We start from the raw sequence: 18,173 nt of genomic DNA, 5'->3' as shown, positions 1-18,173 counted from the left end.
ATGTATATACAAATAAAGAAAATAAAAGTATGAACATTACAAAATAAACGATCGTAGAATGGATGGGAAATGCCCGAGCTAAGAAGTCACAAAGAGATGCAGCATACGTGGACAAAGTGACTTAGAAGAATGCCTCTTTGTTCTACATCTCAGCGTGATAGCAAGAGTAGCCATAATGAGTGAGAACAAACAGAAAGCCTGGTTTCGTGCTCAACACTCTGGTTGGAGGAGGAACCAGAGGCCCAATTTCATAGAACTGCTTAACCAGAATATATTGCTAAATAATTCTCTGCTAAGCAGAAATGAACAGGGCCCAATTTCATAGAGCTGCTAAGCAAACAAATTTGCTTAGCATGAAATTTCTTCCTTGATAAAAACAGGGTTACAAACCAAACTTCCATTTGTTGCATATTGCTTGTTGCTGGTTGAAAATTTGGTTGGTAAACCCGTTTTTACCAAGGAAGAAATTTACATGCTAAGCAAATTTGTGTGCTAAGCAGCTCTATGGAATTGGGCCCAGGATACCAAGGACATTGTAGTTAAAAAAAAATGTTTGGTAAGCAGAAAGTCGTTAGGCATTATTATTGTTCTGCGTAAGCAGGTTCCCCTCTTTCATAGAGCCGCTTAAGCAGACACTACTGTTAAACAGTTTCTGAACCACAACAATGAGCATGATACCAGCTGCAGCATTGACCCGGAGTCTTGGTCCTGAGGTGCCTGACCATTTATGGGTCAGATTTAAACCCGGAACCTGTGTTAAAATGACCCAGAAATTAGGTCAAACCGTCGAAGATTCAAAATTTAATGTCAAAATCCAATGTTAAAACTGAGTCGGCCCTGATCCAGAAATAATGGGTCAGGGTGGATTTCACAAAGAGTTAAGACTAGTCTTATCTCAAGTTAGGACGAGTTGGTGTTAATATCTTTTAGGACTAGTCCGATAACTCTTCGTGAATTCGACCCCTGGGGCGGATTGCACCAAGCGGTCTTAAACCAGTCTATGTGCTATAGCCGGCTAACTTGAGACGCGCTTAGACGGTCTTTAATTATAGACCGATTGCAATAGCGCGGTCTATAATTATAGCCAGTCTTAAAGGCACCTGGAAATATGATTTTTTTTTCTTTTAAACATAAGAGTATATGTTTATTAACAATAAAACAATTTTTTGAGTAATTGTTTGTCACGATTTATATGTTAAAAAAATTAATCAAGTGCTTGGGGGGTTGACTCCGCCTACCCCTTTTGTGACGTAGGAAAAGGAAGACTTTGCCTCGATCAAACATAGACCCCCCTCGATGCGTAGATAAACACACGTGCAAAAGTACATGTAATTCTAAGACGTGAGTTTGTACGCTGCGAAAAGGGTTTTTTTCTTGCATTTTTCCGGCAATGCCGACCAGGTGTTTTGCTGCTGGATGCAGCAAAACAACTAAAGATGGGGTCAGTCTTCATCTGTTTCCTGCAGATCCCAAGTATAGGTGGTTGTGGGCTGCGAAAGTCAGATTAACTAGAGCAAAGTGGTCCGGTCCGACGTCTTTTTCAGCGCTGCAGCGAACACTTAGAGCCGTCGTGCTTCGAATCCGGGATACACAACTCATTTGACATGACGAGAAGAGCCATTCTTAAACACGACGCCGTCCCAACAATTTTTCTAGCTAGTGGGAAGTCGAAGAAGGTATCTGAAAGACGTGACGAACTCAGAGGAGCATTTGCTAAACGTGAAAAAATCCGGGTAAGTTTGAACTTTGAGGGTATGTTTTTAGCTTTTGCCAAGTGACACGATTTTTTGTTGGTACCGCATGCGATTCACCGTGCGTGCAGGTCCTATGTGACCGTCCGCCCATTATACAGCAGCCATAGTGCGTCCGTGGCCGTATTTCTATAACAATACGTAGGCAGACCCACATCTTACAACCCATTTGGTCACTAAAAAGTCGCATAGTTAAATAAAAATAGCAGCAATAGCTTTTGTAAAAACCACTAGGCGTTCAACATGTTAAAGTTTCAATGTACGTATGTGTGTAAAATCGTGTCTAAATTTGTTTTGATGTGCCATGTTCCCAGACGTAATGTACGGGGCCCGACTACAAATTTTCTCTCCAAATCTCGCGCCTTGAAATACGTCACGAACAGCGCCCTCTCGGGTCGGGGCCTACTCGTAAATTTGTAAATACAATCAAAACTAAGATTTTTAAACCTTAGTTAACTTTTTATTCACATTCCTCTCATAAAAACACATATTTTAGTGACAAAAGCTTTATTTAAAAAAAACACCACTTCCAGGTGACTTTAAATCTTAAGCCTGCTCTGAGCTGGCTATAATCGGTCTTTGTTTTGGTTTTTAAAGATGGCGCTGCATCTGTTAGTTGTAGATGATTTGGATGATACAAAGAGCTCTAGGATGAGATTGTATTTTAGAAATAGATTACACCCATGGGAGGCATTATGATGATGATCTAGGTGATTGTATCGTAAATGTATGTTCCCAAAAGTAAAAATGATACAACTCACAGATTTGATATCCGATGATTTAAACCAAAGCAATAAGAACAATGCCGTACCGCCAGTGCCTGCAGAGTGCTAAGTATTATGGGACATTTGTTCGTATTGCATTACTTTTCACCGACTTATCTAAGACCGGCTTATTGCAACAGGCTTAATGACTGTCTAAGCTAAGACCGTCTAAGGCAGATAGCCTGCTATAACTGACTGGTCTTAGACTGCTGATTAAGACCGTTTTATTGCAATCCGCCCCTGGTCTCATAGCACCCGGACACCAGGTCAATACTGACCCTGGAATGTTTAGAGTGAATACTAATTCTTAAAAGAAAATATTTTCCAACAGGTCTCTAATTGGCAAGGTTTGGTGCATTTTAAAAACAACTTCATTCATAATCAAGTCTACCAGTTTTATTCTCATGCCGTGTTTTATTTGAAGGCATTGGACACTATTGGTAATTAGGCCTACTCAAAATAATTATTAGCATAAAAACTTACTTGATAACGAGCAATGGAGAGCTGTTGATAGTATACAGCATTGTGAGGAAACGGCTCCCTCTGAAGTAACATAGTTTTAGAGAAAGAGGTAATTTCTCACTCAATAAAAGACAAGGGTGGGTTTTTTCGTTCATTATTCTTGTGCAACTCCGATGACCAATTGAATCCAAATTGTCACTGGTTTGTTATTTGATGCAGCATGTTGGTATACACCAAGTAATACCATGTGTGTTGTCTCATAATAAACCTATAATCATTAGGTGTTAAAATAATATAATTTCCTTTCAATTTCAGTTTATAAACTTCATTCATCCAAAAAATGTACACCAAGTAATACTGGGCCCAATTTCATAGAGCTGCTAAGCACTAAAATTTGCTTAGCATGAAACTTCTTCCTTGATAAAAACAGGATTACCAACAAAATTTCCATTTGATGGATATTGCCTGTTACTGGTATTCAGCTGTTGTTTGCTTATCCTGAAAACCACATGGAAATTTGGTTGGAAAACCTGTTTTTATGAAGGCAAAAACTTCATGCTTAGCAGATTTTTGCGCTTAGCAGCTCTATGAAATTGGGCCCACGTCTTTGACAGTTATCAAACGTATCCAGTACCTTTATGGTGAAGCAAATACGGTAATACAGGTGTTTACGAAAAACAAAACGAAATTGGTTTTATTCTTTTAAAAAATCTGAGAAATTGTACTAAACGTATCCTTGCTCTCCGGGAATCATTTAACGAGCTTAAATCAATGGACGCAAACGACTTAACAAATCAACAAAATCAATAACTATCTACAAATTGAAAATTAAACGTGTTGACTCTGTCTGTTCGCATTGTGCTCTCTAATTAGTTTTCTTGGGAAGCTTAATTAAATACAACCCCGAGTGTTCACTCGATCGAAATACACTGATATTCAACTAAGCAGTTTCAGAACGAGTTACTTTTGCGAGAGCGGTCACATACAGGGTGCGTTCGTTTAGCTTCCCTGGGTCGACCCCGGTGTGTGGCGTTTTTTTTTTCCAGGACGAACGTGGGTAATTATTTGGACACGTTCGTCCTGGAAAAAGAAAACACCACACACCGGGGTCGACCCGGGGAAGCTAATCGAACGCACCCATAATATCCGCTCAAATGTGTTTGTTTTTGTTTTGTTTTGCGTAATTTGATTTCTCAAAACTGTAAGGTCACTTGTGCGATTTGTATGGGTTTGATAAAATTAGAGTTTTTCACATTTTGGAGCTCTTGGCAAATGGGGTTTGTTGTGGTCTTCAATCCGTGTGTTTAGCAAAAAGATACATTTTAAGTTTTTAAAGTAAATTATTCAATTGTTGATTTGCATTTTTCATTTGACGACATATTTTTGATCATTACAAATATAAAATTACCATTAATGACTAAAATTTCTGAGCAGAAATGGATTTTTTACCAGTCCAGAAAAAAAATACCAGTCCAAATATATATATCCAAAAGGAAATAATTTATTAGAAATAATGTAAGCTTGTGGCAACAGTGTGTGTACAGTGATTTGTCTCTGTTTTTGAGTCGTGTCAGTTCTGAGAAGAGAGCTGGTTCGGACAACTAAAAATCATTAAAAATTTTGTATAGAGATCGCCTACAACATAACAAGGTCGGACGGTCACTTCATATCAAGGCGAGGGCGACATTTGATCGACCCAAATCAACTGCCACCAGGGCCACGTTGCCACCTACTCGTGGTTGAAACAATAAAAAAAACCTTCATAGTCCGGGTATCATCACAGCAGCCTTCTTGTATAGAGCAGAATGCACTACCTCCCCAACTATTTAAGGGCGCAAGTTTCATTTCATGACCGGGTATCAAACCTACACTCCGCTGCTGACAACATCAGATGCAGGCGCTAGCATTTGTGTTCGCAATGGGTTCGGTTTAATTTTTGATTTAGACTATGGGCTGGTGTAAAGCGGCGTCAGTGTGAAATGACCTCAGACTCTGTCATCGTAAAGAGGTCCACAAGTAGTGACATCGATGCAAAGAGGTCATGTCGTAAGCTTTGCTGACAATGATCATGCCGCGACGCTATTGTGAAGGGGTCATGTCTTGACCTCGTTCAGAAGGGGTCATGTCTTGACCTCGTTCAGAAGGGGTCATGTCTTGACCTCGTTCAGAAGGGGTCATGTCTTGACCTCGTTTAGAAGGGGTCATGTCTTGACCTCGTTCAGAAGGGGTCATGTCTTGACCTCGTTCAGAATGCGCAATGTTGTGAAAGGGCCGTGAAATTGCATAGCGGTCGTGACGTGACGTCATCATAATTGTGTTAGCACCTAGCATCATTCAAATAGCAGTCATATCTAGACCACCATAAAGAGATTGATATTAATATTGTCACTAAAAATGTCACGTTATTGCATGACATTAATCTTTTCGACTTCTTCGTATATCATGCATTCAATTATACACTGCAGAAACTTGGGTGTTAAAATTGACACCATGTGTGTTGTCTCATAATAAACCTATAATCATTAGGTGTTAAAATAATATAATTTCCTTTCAATTTCAGTTTATAAACTTCATTCATCCAAAAAAGGCAATTAAACTTGTTGGCCAGCTCCACAGAGTGTAAATGTGTTGGCAGAAATTAAGTCTAATGTTCACACCCGACATAAAAAAATATGGTGTAAACTTGGATTCTGTTTATGGTATCTAAAAAAATGTCACTAGACCCGTACCCGTGATGTAAGTTACAACAACCAATCAGTTATTGCATTGTATAACCTCGAAATTCCCCTTGTCTAAGGCATACAGACTTGCAATAACTACTCACAATCTTCAATCATGCCAAATACATCCTTGTCACATACAATAAGTAATGCAATCCTAAATACAAAAGTGATTATTATGCCCGCGGGTCGATATCCCAAATTAGCCTAACTACACAAACTGAAATGATGAGACAACACTAATTGGTCATCGGTCCCCACTCGCCTTTTTACCCACGACACATTAAGCAGTCACAACATAATTTGTACCAAACCTAAAACCCGACCGACGTTATACCTTTTAAGAAATTAACCGTCAGATTTTTTTGATTCTTTTTTACAGAGCGCCTCTTAAAGGCATGGACACGGTTTGTTACCATCAAAAACATGTATTCTCACCTGGTGTATCCCAACATGCATAAAATAACACACCTGTCCAAATTTAGGTTCAATTGATCATCGAATTTGAATGAATGAAAAAAACACCCCTGTTGCATTACTTTGTGTGCTTTCAGATGCAAAATAAAAGGCTTCAGCTGAAGTCTATTATTACTTGAGTGAGACATTACTTCTTATAAATTAAAACTTGCAAGAAACAAATCATTAATCTACTATTAATTTTAGGAAAGAGATAAGTTGTAAGTTTTTTCTTAAAACTAGCAACACAAGAAGATTTACGGACATTAATTTGGGAGATTGTTTCAAAGTTCAGCAGCAGAGTGTAAGAAGGCGTGTTTGCCATAAGTTAATCTAGATTCATAAGCTGAGTTTTATCGGAAGAAAAACGGAGTCCTGAACGGTGAGTTTGGCGAAGAAGAAACATATTATACAATAATTTGTGACTTAAATTATTTTGAGCAATTACCAATAGTGTACAGTGCCTTTAAAATTATAAAACAATTATGTCTGTGATATGAAGTTCCTGTCTCTCGCTGACTGCCGACCTAGGACCAGTGTTTTTTGTTTTTAGTGCGAATAATAAACACACAATGGTTTTATAATTACATTGTTCAAACTATTACTCTCTCGCCTGATTGGCATTCAGTGGTAAATCAACAAGTCTATACGCACGATGCCTGACACACGATGGGCCGTGTGTGAGAGTCATAATTTCATTGATGATCTGCGTGAATAGTCTAGACGTAAATAATATAATTAAGGTGAAAATTATTCAAGATTTTAACGCATATTTGTAGGCATTGTATTTCATCGAGCACAAAGGCTTCCCGGCCTAACGCAATTCGAGTTTGATCGTTTGCCATCGTAGAACCATAATTGACGAAGTCACTCCCACTGTCACATCACACAATGGAAAACAGTTACTGTCTCAATACTTACCAGTTTGAAATTATAATTTTACAAAACTGACAGAGTTTTTTATCGATCCTTCTAAGATATTACAAAAACGTTGGGGAAGTGTATATAAATGACGCACAATGGTTGCCCTAAATTACAGACATAGTGTTGATAAAAGAACTGCGCTCCAATTCTGTCGTATTTTGACGTCATGTAAATTTTCAACTGGAACTTTGCGTCTGTCCATCTTTTGGGGGCTGATATTTTGCAAAACAAAAATCGTCGAATAGAGTGTATGAAACTAAAATAAAGAGAGTAACCACAAAAACCTGCAAAAGATGATGTTGCCCCCGTTCGTTTCTAATTTGCAAAGAAATCTGATTTAAAAGAAAAAAAAATTGAAAATTTGAATTCAGAAACTTACCAGCAGTAACAGGTACGAGCGACCAAACTCTCCCGCCATTATCGCAAGAACAAGTTTTGACTCCTTAGTTCAAACGGATTCCACTTCTTAAAATCAAGCTCTCGAAAAACCCACAGTCCCCTGCTGTTAGCTTCTGTGTCTATCTTGAGCTTTGAGATATAATTGTTGGCAGTTTGAAGAATCTGGAAATGTTCTTTATAGATTTACTTCGCCCATAAACGACCAATTGTCCGTCCTTCGCATATTTACCGCGCGGCAGATATGGCTGGGGGAGAAAACATCGCAGGCGAGAGCTGAAAGAATTTTGCATCAGCGGGGTGCGGTGTGAGGCAGCAAGCAGCTACTACGTCACCACTTGTTGCGGCACTAAACACCTAAGGTGGACGTTTCTGATTGGCTGAAGTTTAATTAGCCTCGAAAGGCGGCTGACCAATAGGGAACGTCCGCTTGGTTGTGGCGCAGGTTTTATTGCAACCAGTGGTTGGTATAGAAATGCGGATGGCATGGGGAAAAAAACCTGCCCTTTTGAGCTTCGGTGGTGGATACAAGCCTAATTTGTCCCCAGGTCACTTCAGGTTTTTTTTTTTTTTTTTAAGGTTGCAAACAAATATTATATAATTCGGTCGTTATAAATTACTTATTGGTCATAGGATAGAAAAGTGTAACAGCTATTAGTAGATGAGGTTAATACATTCTGTCACCAAGCAGGTACAATATACATGGACATGAAATTAAAAAATAAATGCCGATAAATAAATGCCGAAAAATGAGCATGCACATTGTCGGCACATAGAGCAACCTCCAGAAGACATTCACATAATTACACAAATTGTAATGTTGTATAAGATGTATACACTTCAAAGTTCATTTGTACATACTATTCAAAGGCAGTGGACACTATTGGTAATTACTCAAAATAATTATTAGCATAAAACCTCACTTGGTAACAAGTAATGGGGAGAGGTTGATAGTATAAACCATTGTAAGAAACGGCTCCCTCTGAAGTGACGTAGTTTTCGAGAAAGAAGTAATTTTCCACAAATTTGATTTCGAGACCTCAAGTTAAGAATTTGAGGTCTCGGAATCAGAAAGCACACAACTTCGTGTGACAAGGCTGTTTTTTCTTTCATAGTTATCTCGCAACTCCGACGACCAATCGAGCTCAATTTTTCACAGGTTTGTTATTTTATGTATGTGTTGAGATCCACCAAGTGAGTAGACTGGATTTTGACAATTACCAATAGTGTCTTCTGTCTTTAACTGCACTGGACACCTTGGGTATTGGTGTTGCCAAACATTATGCGTGAAACAACAACTCTGTGAACATTTGGACCCAATTGGTCATCGAATCTACAAGAAAATGCTGAAATAAAAAACACCCTTGTTTCACAATAAATTTGTATGCTTTCAGATGCTGAGAAAGGCTTCAGGTCTTTCTCAGATTCAAATATTTCACTAAGAAATTACTTCTTTCTCGAAAACTACGTTATTCAGAGGGCGCCGTTTCTCGCAATGTTTTATACTATCAACAGCTCTCCATTGCTTGTTACCAAGTATCTTTTTATGCGAACAATTATTTTGAGTAATTACCAAACGTTTCCGTTGCCTTTGAACCAGTCCCATACCTTACTGGGGCCAATTTCATAGAGCTGCTTAAGCAAAAAAATTGCTTAAGCACAAAAATAGCTCGCTTATTTTACACACGTTACTGGCCAAAATTGTATACCATATACATTGCTTGTGACTGGTATTTAGCTGTTGTTTACTTAGAATAACAATTGAGTGGATTCTTGGCAGGTAATCTGATTTTACTAAGCAAGGATTTGTTGCCTAAGCAAAATTTTGTGCTTAAGCAGCTCTATGAAATTGGGCCCAGATCAATGTTTCCAGAACTTTGAGATTTTGGAGTTCCAACTTCAAGTGTTGTGCATTAAATCATCTTACAACCTAATGTGATATTTCTGTTTAATAGTCAACACTGGTCCGCAGTTAACAACCATTTGGTTTCGGTTCAACAGTTTGACTGTTTTTAAATTATTCAGCCCATTGTCATGGGAACTGTAGTCAAATGGTTATTGTAATTGAACAGAAACTGACCTCTTCTATTCCTTGTTGTTTTTCTCTGTGTTTTTTTTGGTGTTTTTTTGTCTTCTTCCTCAGAGAATAAAACTGATTCTGGTTTGTTAATGGCCGTTTCCGGTTTAAGGTTGTTAACTTTTAACCTACGTTTAACAATGTTTTTCTTTAAATTTATGAAAGATTTTTAATTTTATTTTTGCTCTTTTTTAAAGGCTTTTGACACCTTTGGTAATTATCAAGGACCCCAATCCTCACTTGACTTGGTGTATCTCAACATATGCATACAATAAAATAAACAATTTTTTTACTCAATTGGTCATCAAAGTTGCAAGAGAATAATGAAAGAAAAACACCCTTGTTGCACAAATTTGGCTCACAATGTTTTATACTAACTATCTGCACCAAAATCGGTGTTTCGTAGAAGTGAAAACACTGGCAAATGGTTCATTTTGTCGCCTGAAAATTGTCTATCATCATGATTTCGATTTCAGAAATTGGAAAAACCAAAGGCGATTTTTAGCAAAATATTTTTTCAAAATTCTGACGAAATTCAGAAGGGACGTAATATACTAACAATAATGGTTTTTGTTGATATTTAAGAGCATCCAGATTGAATATAAATCTGATTCTGAGTTTTACTTTGGTAAAAAAAAAAAAAAAAAACAAGCTTATAATGCACTGGCGGTGAAGACCACAGTCATATACTGGTTACACGTAGGCCTGTATCAGCCAAGGCTGTCGATCGATACGGCAGCTTGTTGTCAGGGAAATTGTTATTTAATAACCCCTCAGTAGGGGGACTCAAAACGTACGCCATGTTGGATTAGCACTGTGTCATCCATTTTAGTTGGCCCCGATCGCAATTTGTTTCTGTACATCAAAATTGGCACTATCGTAGTGCTTTTCGATGGGAATTGCTTTTCTTCTAAATCGATTTAAAAAAAAAAGAGTGGATCCTTAAAAAAAGAATCAGAAGTATTTTTAGAATTAAAATTCTAAACATCAGACGAAGAAAAAATGCGCCCGATCCCCGCGACACATATTGCTCCTTCAGTCAGTATTGGCCTATTTTGGTATTAGTCATCAGACAATAACGCACATTAATATTCAAAACCGTAGATACCCCTATCATTTACTGCAAACACAAACAATAAACTTCATACTTATAACGGATTGTTTTAAAGGCAGTGGACACTATTGGTAACTACTCAAAATAATTACTAGCATAAAACCTTTCTTGGTGACGAGTAACGGTGAGAGGTTGATGGTATAAAACATTGTGAGAAACGGCTCCCGCTGAAGTTCCATAGTTTTCGAGAAAGAAGTAATTTTCCACGAATTTGATTTCGAGACCTCAAGTTTAGAACTTGAGGTCTCGAAATCAATCATCTAAACGCACACAACTTCGTGTGACAAGGGTGTTTTTTTCTTTCGTTCAAATTTTCACATGTTTGTTGTTTTATGCATATGTTGAGATACAGCAAGTAAGAAGACTGGTCTTTGACAATTACCAATAGTGTCCATTGCCTTTAAATAATAAGCCATCGAGTTTGCAAGAGAATAAAAAAAGACAAATCACCCTTGTTTCATTCCTCGTGTGTTTTCAAATGTACACTAAAAGGCTTCAGCTGAAGCTTTTTATCATTTGAGTTGGAAATCACCTCTTCCTCAGAAACTAGGTTACTTCAGAGGGAGCCATTTCTCACAATGTTTTATATACCATCAACAGCTCTGCAATGCTCGATAACCAAGTACGTGTTTATGCTAACGTTTATTTTGAGTAATTACCAGTAGTGTCTGCAGTGCCTTTAATCAAACGGTAATGTTGGTGACATTTCCATGAAAGTAATGAGACAATGGTTCAGTGAAGATCATTGATCCATAACGAATGAACTCCAGTCAGTATCACTACGTTTGGGAATTTTTAAACAAGGGGCTCTTGTCTGAGCCATGATCTTTTTCAAAAAGTGGTGGGCCCCAACTGGGTTAAATTAAAATCTCTCTTTCGTTTTGAAGGCAGTGGACACAATTAGTAATTACTCAAAATAATTGTCAGCATAAAAACTTACTTGGTAACAACCAATGGAGAGCTGTTGACAGTATAACACATTGTGAGAAACGGCTCCCTCTGAAGTAACGTAGTTTTCGAGAAAGAATTATTTTCCACTAAAATATTTGAATTGTATTTCGAGACCTCAGAATTAGATTTTGAGGTATCAAAATCAAGCATCTGAAAGCACACAACTTCGTGTGACAAGGGTGTTTTTTTATTTCGTTATTATCTCGCACCTTCGACGACCAATTGAGTTTAAATTTCACAGGTTTGTTATTTTATGCATATGTCGAGATACAGCAAGTGAGAGACTGGTCTATGACATTTACCAAAAATGTCCAGTGTCTCTCAGGGAATCATACATAACTAAGAAGTACAATTTTTACAATTTAATACTACATTAAATTTGAAATATTATAGCATTCCCTACATGTAACAAACAAATATCAAAATACGCGAAATGACAATTGGCGAACAGAAGCATACAATGCTTTTGTGCCTGAACCTAATATGAAGTTCAATCTTGTAATATTTTCACTTTTTAATTTTTTGTTTATATTGCCTTTAATATTCCGTAACATTCTTACATGTTTACGCTTAGTTTACAATTTTTATATCGTAATTTTATCATGTGATTTTTATGTTTACTTTTTAATATGTAAATTTGTTTGCAGGGCTCAAATGGAAACCTATTTTTTTTTCTGATTAAGGAAATAAATAAATACATAACATAGGGACAGACAAAGATGCATCACGGATTTAAATATTGAATACGGATTTAAATATTGCATGTTACCGTTCGTTCGTTGTCTTTCTACTAACTTCAAAATGGTTTTCACTTAGTGGTTTTGTATCTTGGACACTCAGTTCTTTTCAGATTTATCTCCCAAAGTCCGAAAATCTACTCCGTGGTAGTAGAATCAAAAAGAACAAAATCTACCTGGCAAGTAGGTACACACATGCTGTTACCGCAAACCAAAATCTTTTTTTTTTTTTTTTTCATTTGGTTTCCGTGTATTTACACAGGAAGCGTCTTCAGAAATGTCGTTGGTTATATAATCGCCCAATTTGCATTTTCAAAACAGAACAAAACTAGTTTCAGATGCTTAATAAAATTTATAACCGACACAAAATTTTGTTTTTATATTAGTTTTAATATTAATTTAAAACCATGGCAACACCACCTAAAAAAAACCCACTTGTTTCATTATAATCATTCATGTGTTTTTCTCATTCTGTAATAACCCTTTTAGCTTGCTGTTTAATTTGCGTTAAGACCTCCGCCGCTTTCTCTGGTTAGTTATAGGAGCTCTTCATAAATGCTTTGTATTATTATAATTATATTGAAGTGAGAGACAGCTGATGACATTATGGGGGTGCAAGCCCACGCCTTCTTCTGCCCCCATCCCCTCCCCCCCCCCTCTCCATGCGCCTCTCACACTTTATGCCAACATCAAACGTTGATGTGTTTTTGTATGTCATTGTCATAATAATAATAACAGGTATTTAGAAACGCTCCCCATAGAAAACTATATCACAGCGCTTACAAAAACTGAAAAATAAAAGCACAATTAAACAATAAACCAACAATGGATACCTCACAGAAACCAACGTATATGGGGTATCGCCTATACATTATTAGGTCATTCGTAAACAATCAGTAATAACTCACAAATGCAGACAATGTTCACACATTGAATTTACAGTTTGCCATTTTAAGAAAGCAATGTTTACCTTCCTTGATTTAGTCACAAAAGATTCTGTAAAATTGTAAATGAAGTCTTTAGTTAAAAATAAGGTTCTCTTTTAACATTTTTTACAAAGACTAAATAGTTATAAATTAACGACGGCGGCCATTTTTAAAAAGCGACGCAAAACAATTCATCACGTTGGCGTGAAATGAAATTGCCCACCTTGCTTCGACGACGCACTTTATATCGAGGCATACATTCTACGTTTGATATAAAGAAGCTGAGGAAAATTTGGCTTGTCTGTAACAATACAGTTTTAAATTGTCATAAAAAAATAGTTAACAAAAGTAACATTATTCTTTAACTAGAGATTGAGAGTTTGTGAACAAACTCAAGGTGTTCGGTTTCCGGGAGTAAAAGCCTGGATTAAAAAACAAATATTACACCTTGCTTTGTTCTCCAGATTTGTAATAAATGATTCAAATTACAAAAACTGTCAAAACCACATGATTACGTCATCTAGTAAAAGTGTATGTTTGGTGACGTCATCTGTAATGTTTGTTTTAAACCAGACCTTTGCCAGACTTGTATGGTGTGATGGTAAAGCATCAAAGGATGTTTATTTCGACCTAAAAGACAATAAACCACGCCCTTTCAAATCATTTCACAGTCACTTCCCGTTTAAACAGGTCAAAAGGTCAACGAAAGTTCACCAACATATCCATTTCTGTCAAGTACGTAAAGCCCTTTCATATGATGTACAGATTGTCAAAATAGCTTATGTAGTTTAGGAAATATGAACTTAGGAAATATTGACTGACGACTGAAGAAAAGACTGTAAGGGGCATGTATGTTTTAACCGCCTTGAACGAAGACTATTCTTCATGAAGCTTTTTCGCGCTCTATTGATAATATTTATAAAAAAAAAGTAAAAAAAAAAAACGTGGATCAAAAATAATGATTTTTTGAAATAATAATTTGAATTTTTATTACTCAAGAATGGATGACGTCATCATGACCTAACTAACACATTATTCCACTCCTAATGCATATCTAACTATGTGCGAAGTTTCAAGTTCATGCGAGTTTGGGAAGTGTGCTTTTGTTCGAGGACAAGGGACGAAGAGAAGAAGAAGATGAAAATCTGGATTGTTTTATTGATTTGTTTGTACTAAAGTTTTGTTTAATCCGGCAGTTTATTTTAGCAAGACCACTCCTAATTGCTTGGGCCTTATGCTTTAACCATTCTGTTTTCTTTGAATGTTTTGTATTGTAACATCCATGTCTGTGCATGGAGGTAGAAATAGATTAGTTTACGTAACGTCCTTTACTACTAGAGAAAGTTTGAAAGGGCTTATGTTAGAGATTTCAGAGATTTTTTTTCTTCAAAATATTTAACTCAAAATAACTTGGATAGTTGTTTTAACAAATAATCAAAACAATTGATGATTATGCTAAGTTCAAGAAGTAATAGATATCGTAATACTGACGTGAATTCCGTGGGCCCAAAACGCCCTTCACCCGGGGGGAGTGGTCGATTGATGTAACGTCTCTATTCTTCTCGGTGTTTAACCAAAACATGACCAATGTTCGTCATTTTGTACTGTTGTTTTCTCACATAATTAAAAGTCCCATGAATCACTGAAGTAGGTGGCCATCTCAGCGAAACTTCGTCTTCAATTCCACATTGACCACTAAGCCATCAGAAGGGTAACATTTGAACAATTTGACGCTGAAGATTGAAATGAAATCGTTTTCGCAGCGTTCTGCATAGCTATATAGCTCTATGCATATCACGCTATGGCACAGAGTACAACAAACTTGGCAGCATGCCACCAAATAAATTATGCCTAATACACTACACGTGTACGCCACAAGTGTTACGCACAACCAATGGGGAAATTTCGTAGTTCTTTATACAAGAAGTTGTGAACTTTCAAACTCGATTTTGAACCAGAAGACGAGCTCAAAATGGGATCACGTCTGCGAGGCATTTACGGAGTTTTTAACGAACTTTCCGATGATGTGTCGATTGTAACAACCCATCATGTAGATCAAAAGTTATGATTTTTTGAAATAATAAACTTTGAAAATTCATAACTCAAGAATTGATGACGTCATCGTAACATAACTCAAACGGTTTCTTCTCCTTATACATATCTAACTATGTGTGAAGTTTCAACTTTATATGTGCTTGGGAAGTGTGATTTTTTTAGCGGACAATCGCCGCTAATAAGCAGAATGGACGATCACTGGAGCGTGCTCTGCTGCACCGCTAATACACGTGCAATGTTTACGCACATACCAATGGGGATTTACGTTGTTCTTTAGACGTGAATTTTGAAATTTTCAACCTCTCTTTTGAGCCGGAAGACAACATCAAAATGGGGTCATGTCTGTGAGGCGTTTACGGAGTTTTCAATGACAATTCCGATGATGTTTCGATTGTAAAAATCCCTCATGTAGATCAAAAGTTATGATTTTTTGAATTAATAAACTTTGAATATTCATAACTCAAGAATTGATGACGTCATCATGACGTAACTCACACGGTTTCTTCTCCTAATAAATATCTAACTATGTGTGAAGTTTCAAGTTCATACGATGTTTGGAGAGGTGTTTTTGTAGGGGGACAAGGGACGTACAGAAGAAGAAGAAGAAGAAGAAGAAGAAGAAGAAGAAGAAGAAGTATCAATAAAAAAAAAAAACCGAACAAAAATAAGAGGTGTTCCGGGCTGTTGGCCCGAACACCTAATTATAAGTAATAACTCACATGCATACAAATTTCACACCTTGAATCTATGATATGTGAGTCTGCCCTTTTGTAAAGAAAGCAAATTTTACCGTCCTTGTGTTCGTCACAAAACTCACAATAGGTTCTGCAAATTTTAAATAGAACCTAGTTATAAATAAGGTTATGTCAACAATTTTATAAAGTCTAAACAGTTATAAATTAACGAAGGCGTCTATTTTAGAATGCACTGCAAAACGATTCAACGGCGTTGGCGCGAAATGAATGCCCACCTTTCTTCGATGATGCACTTTATACCGAAGCATACATTCTACGTTTAAGGTTACATATTCTGAGAAAAAAATCTGGCTTGTCGTAACAATGCAGTTTTAAAATGTCATTTAAAAATATTTAATAAAATAACATTATTCTCATCAAACTATTAGTAGTAACTCACATGCATACAAATTTCACACATTGATTCTAATGATATTCAAGTCTGCTCTTTTTAGAGAAAGCAAAGTTTACCTCCCTTGTTTGAGTCACAAAAGATTCTGTAAAATTTTAAATGAAACCTAGTTATGAAGAAGGCTTTGTAAACATGTGTATAAAGTCTAAATAGTTATAAGTTAACGATGGCGCCCATTTTTAAAATCCACTGCAAAACAATTCAACGGTGTTGGCGCGAAATGAATGGCAACTTGTTGATGTCTTTATTGCCCGTGTCAGATGCAACTGTGTCCGCCATGCAATACTGTCCGCTCCGGACACTTTTGCATACGCAATCGTGTCCGGGGCTATGCAAAAACCGTCCGGCGGACATGTACACGACTATACGTGTATGTGTGCGCGTAAGCGAGCGTGCATGCACTAAACCACGTTTAATATGCAACATGAATATTCACGTATTTTATGATTGCAGTGAATAATACCCAACGGCCGAATATTTCCCATGTCATTCATGACACGCAGTTACCTCGTTAAAAAGTGACGAACGTGTTCTGTCGACCAATGGCGTTTAATTTACTGCAAGGACGGTTTTGCACAGGGCGGACACAACTGCATATGCAAATGTGTCCGGGCGGACACGATTGCATACGCAAAACCGTCGCCGGATAGTATTGCATAGAGGACATAATTGCATTCGACTCCCGCCTTGCTTCGTATAATGCATTTTATGTCGAGGCACACATCCTACGGTTGAGGTTACAGATTCTAAGAAAAGTGCTTGACGTAACAATACAGTTCTAAAATGTCATAAAAAAAATGAGAGCATGTTGACACATGAAACATAATTAAATTAATTATGAATTCAACATAATCAATGAAATTACGTTTTTATGAATCTTTGTCACAAAATTCAGTACAATAGTAGCAGTTACAAGTTACAAAAGAAAACAAACACAAACAAATCTGAAATAAATTTCGTTCTGCAAGCAAGGTCACTTAGAAATTGATGAACATTTTCATTGAATTTTGCTCAGCATTTTGCATTTTTATCTCTCATCAGTTCAATGCAAACCAAGAGGGCAGATTTGACAATAAAATTTAGTTAAATTTCAAAAATGTGTTTAGGCCCCTACTGCATACAAATACTAGTTGATTTTTAAATATTGGTACAAAGCGCCAAGTGTTTACTGCAAGGTGAGTGGGACGAAGTTTTGAATTATGAGACCTAATCCTTAGTACCATGTAATGGTTTTACAAGGTGTTGTGGCACAATATGCTGCCAATCCAACAAGGGGTGAATTTCACAAAGGTAGTCCTAACTTAGGACTAGTCCTAGGCAATGCTAAGAGATAGGACTAGTCCTAAGTTAGGACTACCTTTGTGAAATCCACCCCAGGAACACCGGGGCGAACCCCTGCTCTATTATACAGTTCAACCTCCTTGTCTCGCTATAAGACGCACACTGCAAAATTGCCGTTAAGCTTTTTGATCCTGAACAAAAGATCAATAATTCAGTCCGGTTTCATCAAGGCAGATGTTATTGAGCCGACATCGTCACTTATAGCTGGTGTATCTGTTTGTTTCTATAGGCTTTTGAACTCGCTGCTATTTATAAAGGAAATAACCGTAGCCCTAAACCGTATTTGTAAGATGTGCATTTTTTATTAATTAGTAAAGAGGGGGTCTAAAATCAGCTGCAGTTGTAGTGGGGGT

At 37.0% G+C, this 18,173-nt stretch overlaps 1 protein-coding gene across 3 annotated transcripts in view; it reads right to left on the bottom strand.

Annotated features, from left to right (window-relative positions):
* Positions 1 to 7,707, bottom strand: part of LOC139940300 (uncharacterized) — a 77,781-nt gene extending 70,074 nt beyond the window's left edge. For all 3 annotated transcript variants that reach the window (XM_071936493.1, XM_071936494.1, XM_071936495.1), the window contains exon 1: positions 7,457 to 7,707. In XM_071936493.1, the coding sequence (XP_071792594.1) occupies positions 7,457 to 7,495 (39 nt within the window). In that variant the 5' untranslated portion in view covers positions 7,496 to 7,707. The remainder of the gene's footprint in view (positions 1 to 7,456) is intronic.
* Between the last annotated feature and the right edge of the window lie 10,466 nt (positions 7,708 to 18,173).

This window comes from Asterias amurensis, chromosome 8 (assembly GCF_032118995.1).
Source record: "Asterias amurensis chromosome 8, ASM3211899v1".
NCBI lineage: Eukaryota > Metazoa > Echinodermata > Asteroidea > Forcipulatida > Asteriidae > Asterias > Asterias amurensis.
The sequence above is the reverse complement of the archived record's forward strand: the minus strand, read 5'-3'. Positions and strand labels throughout refer to the sequence as shown.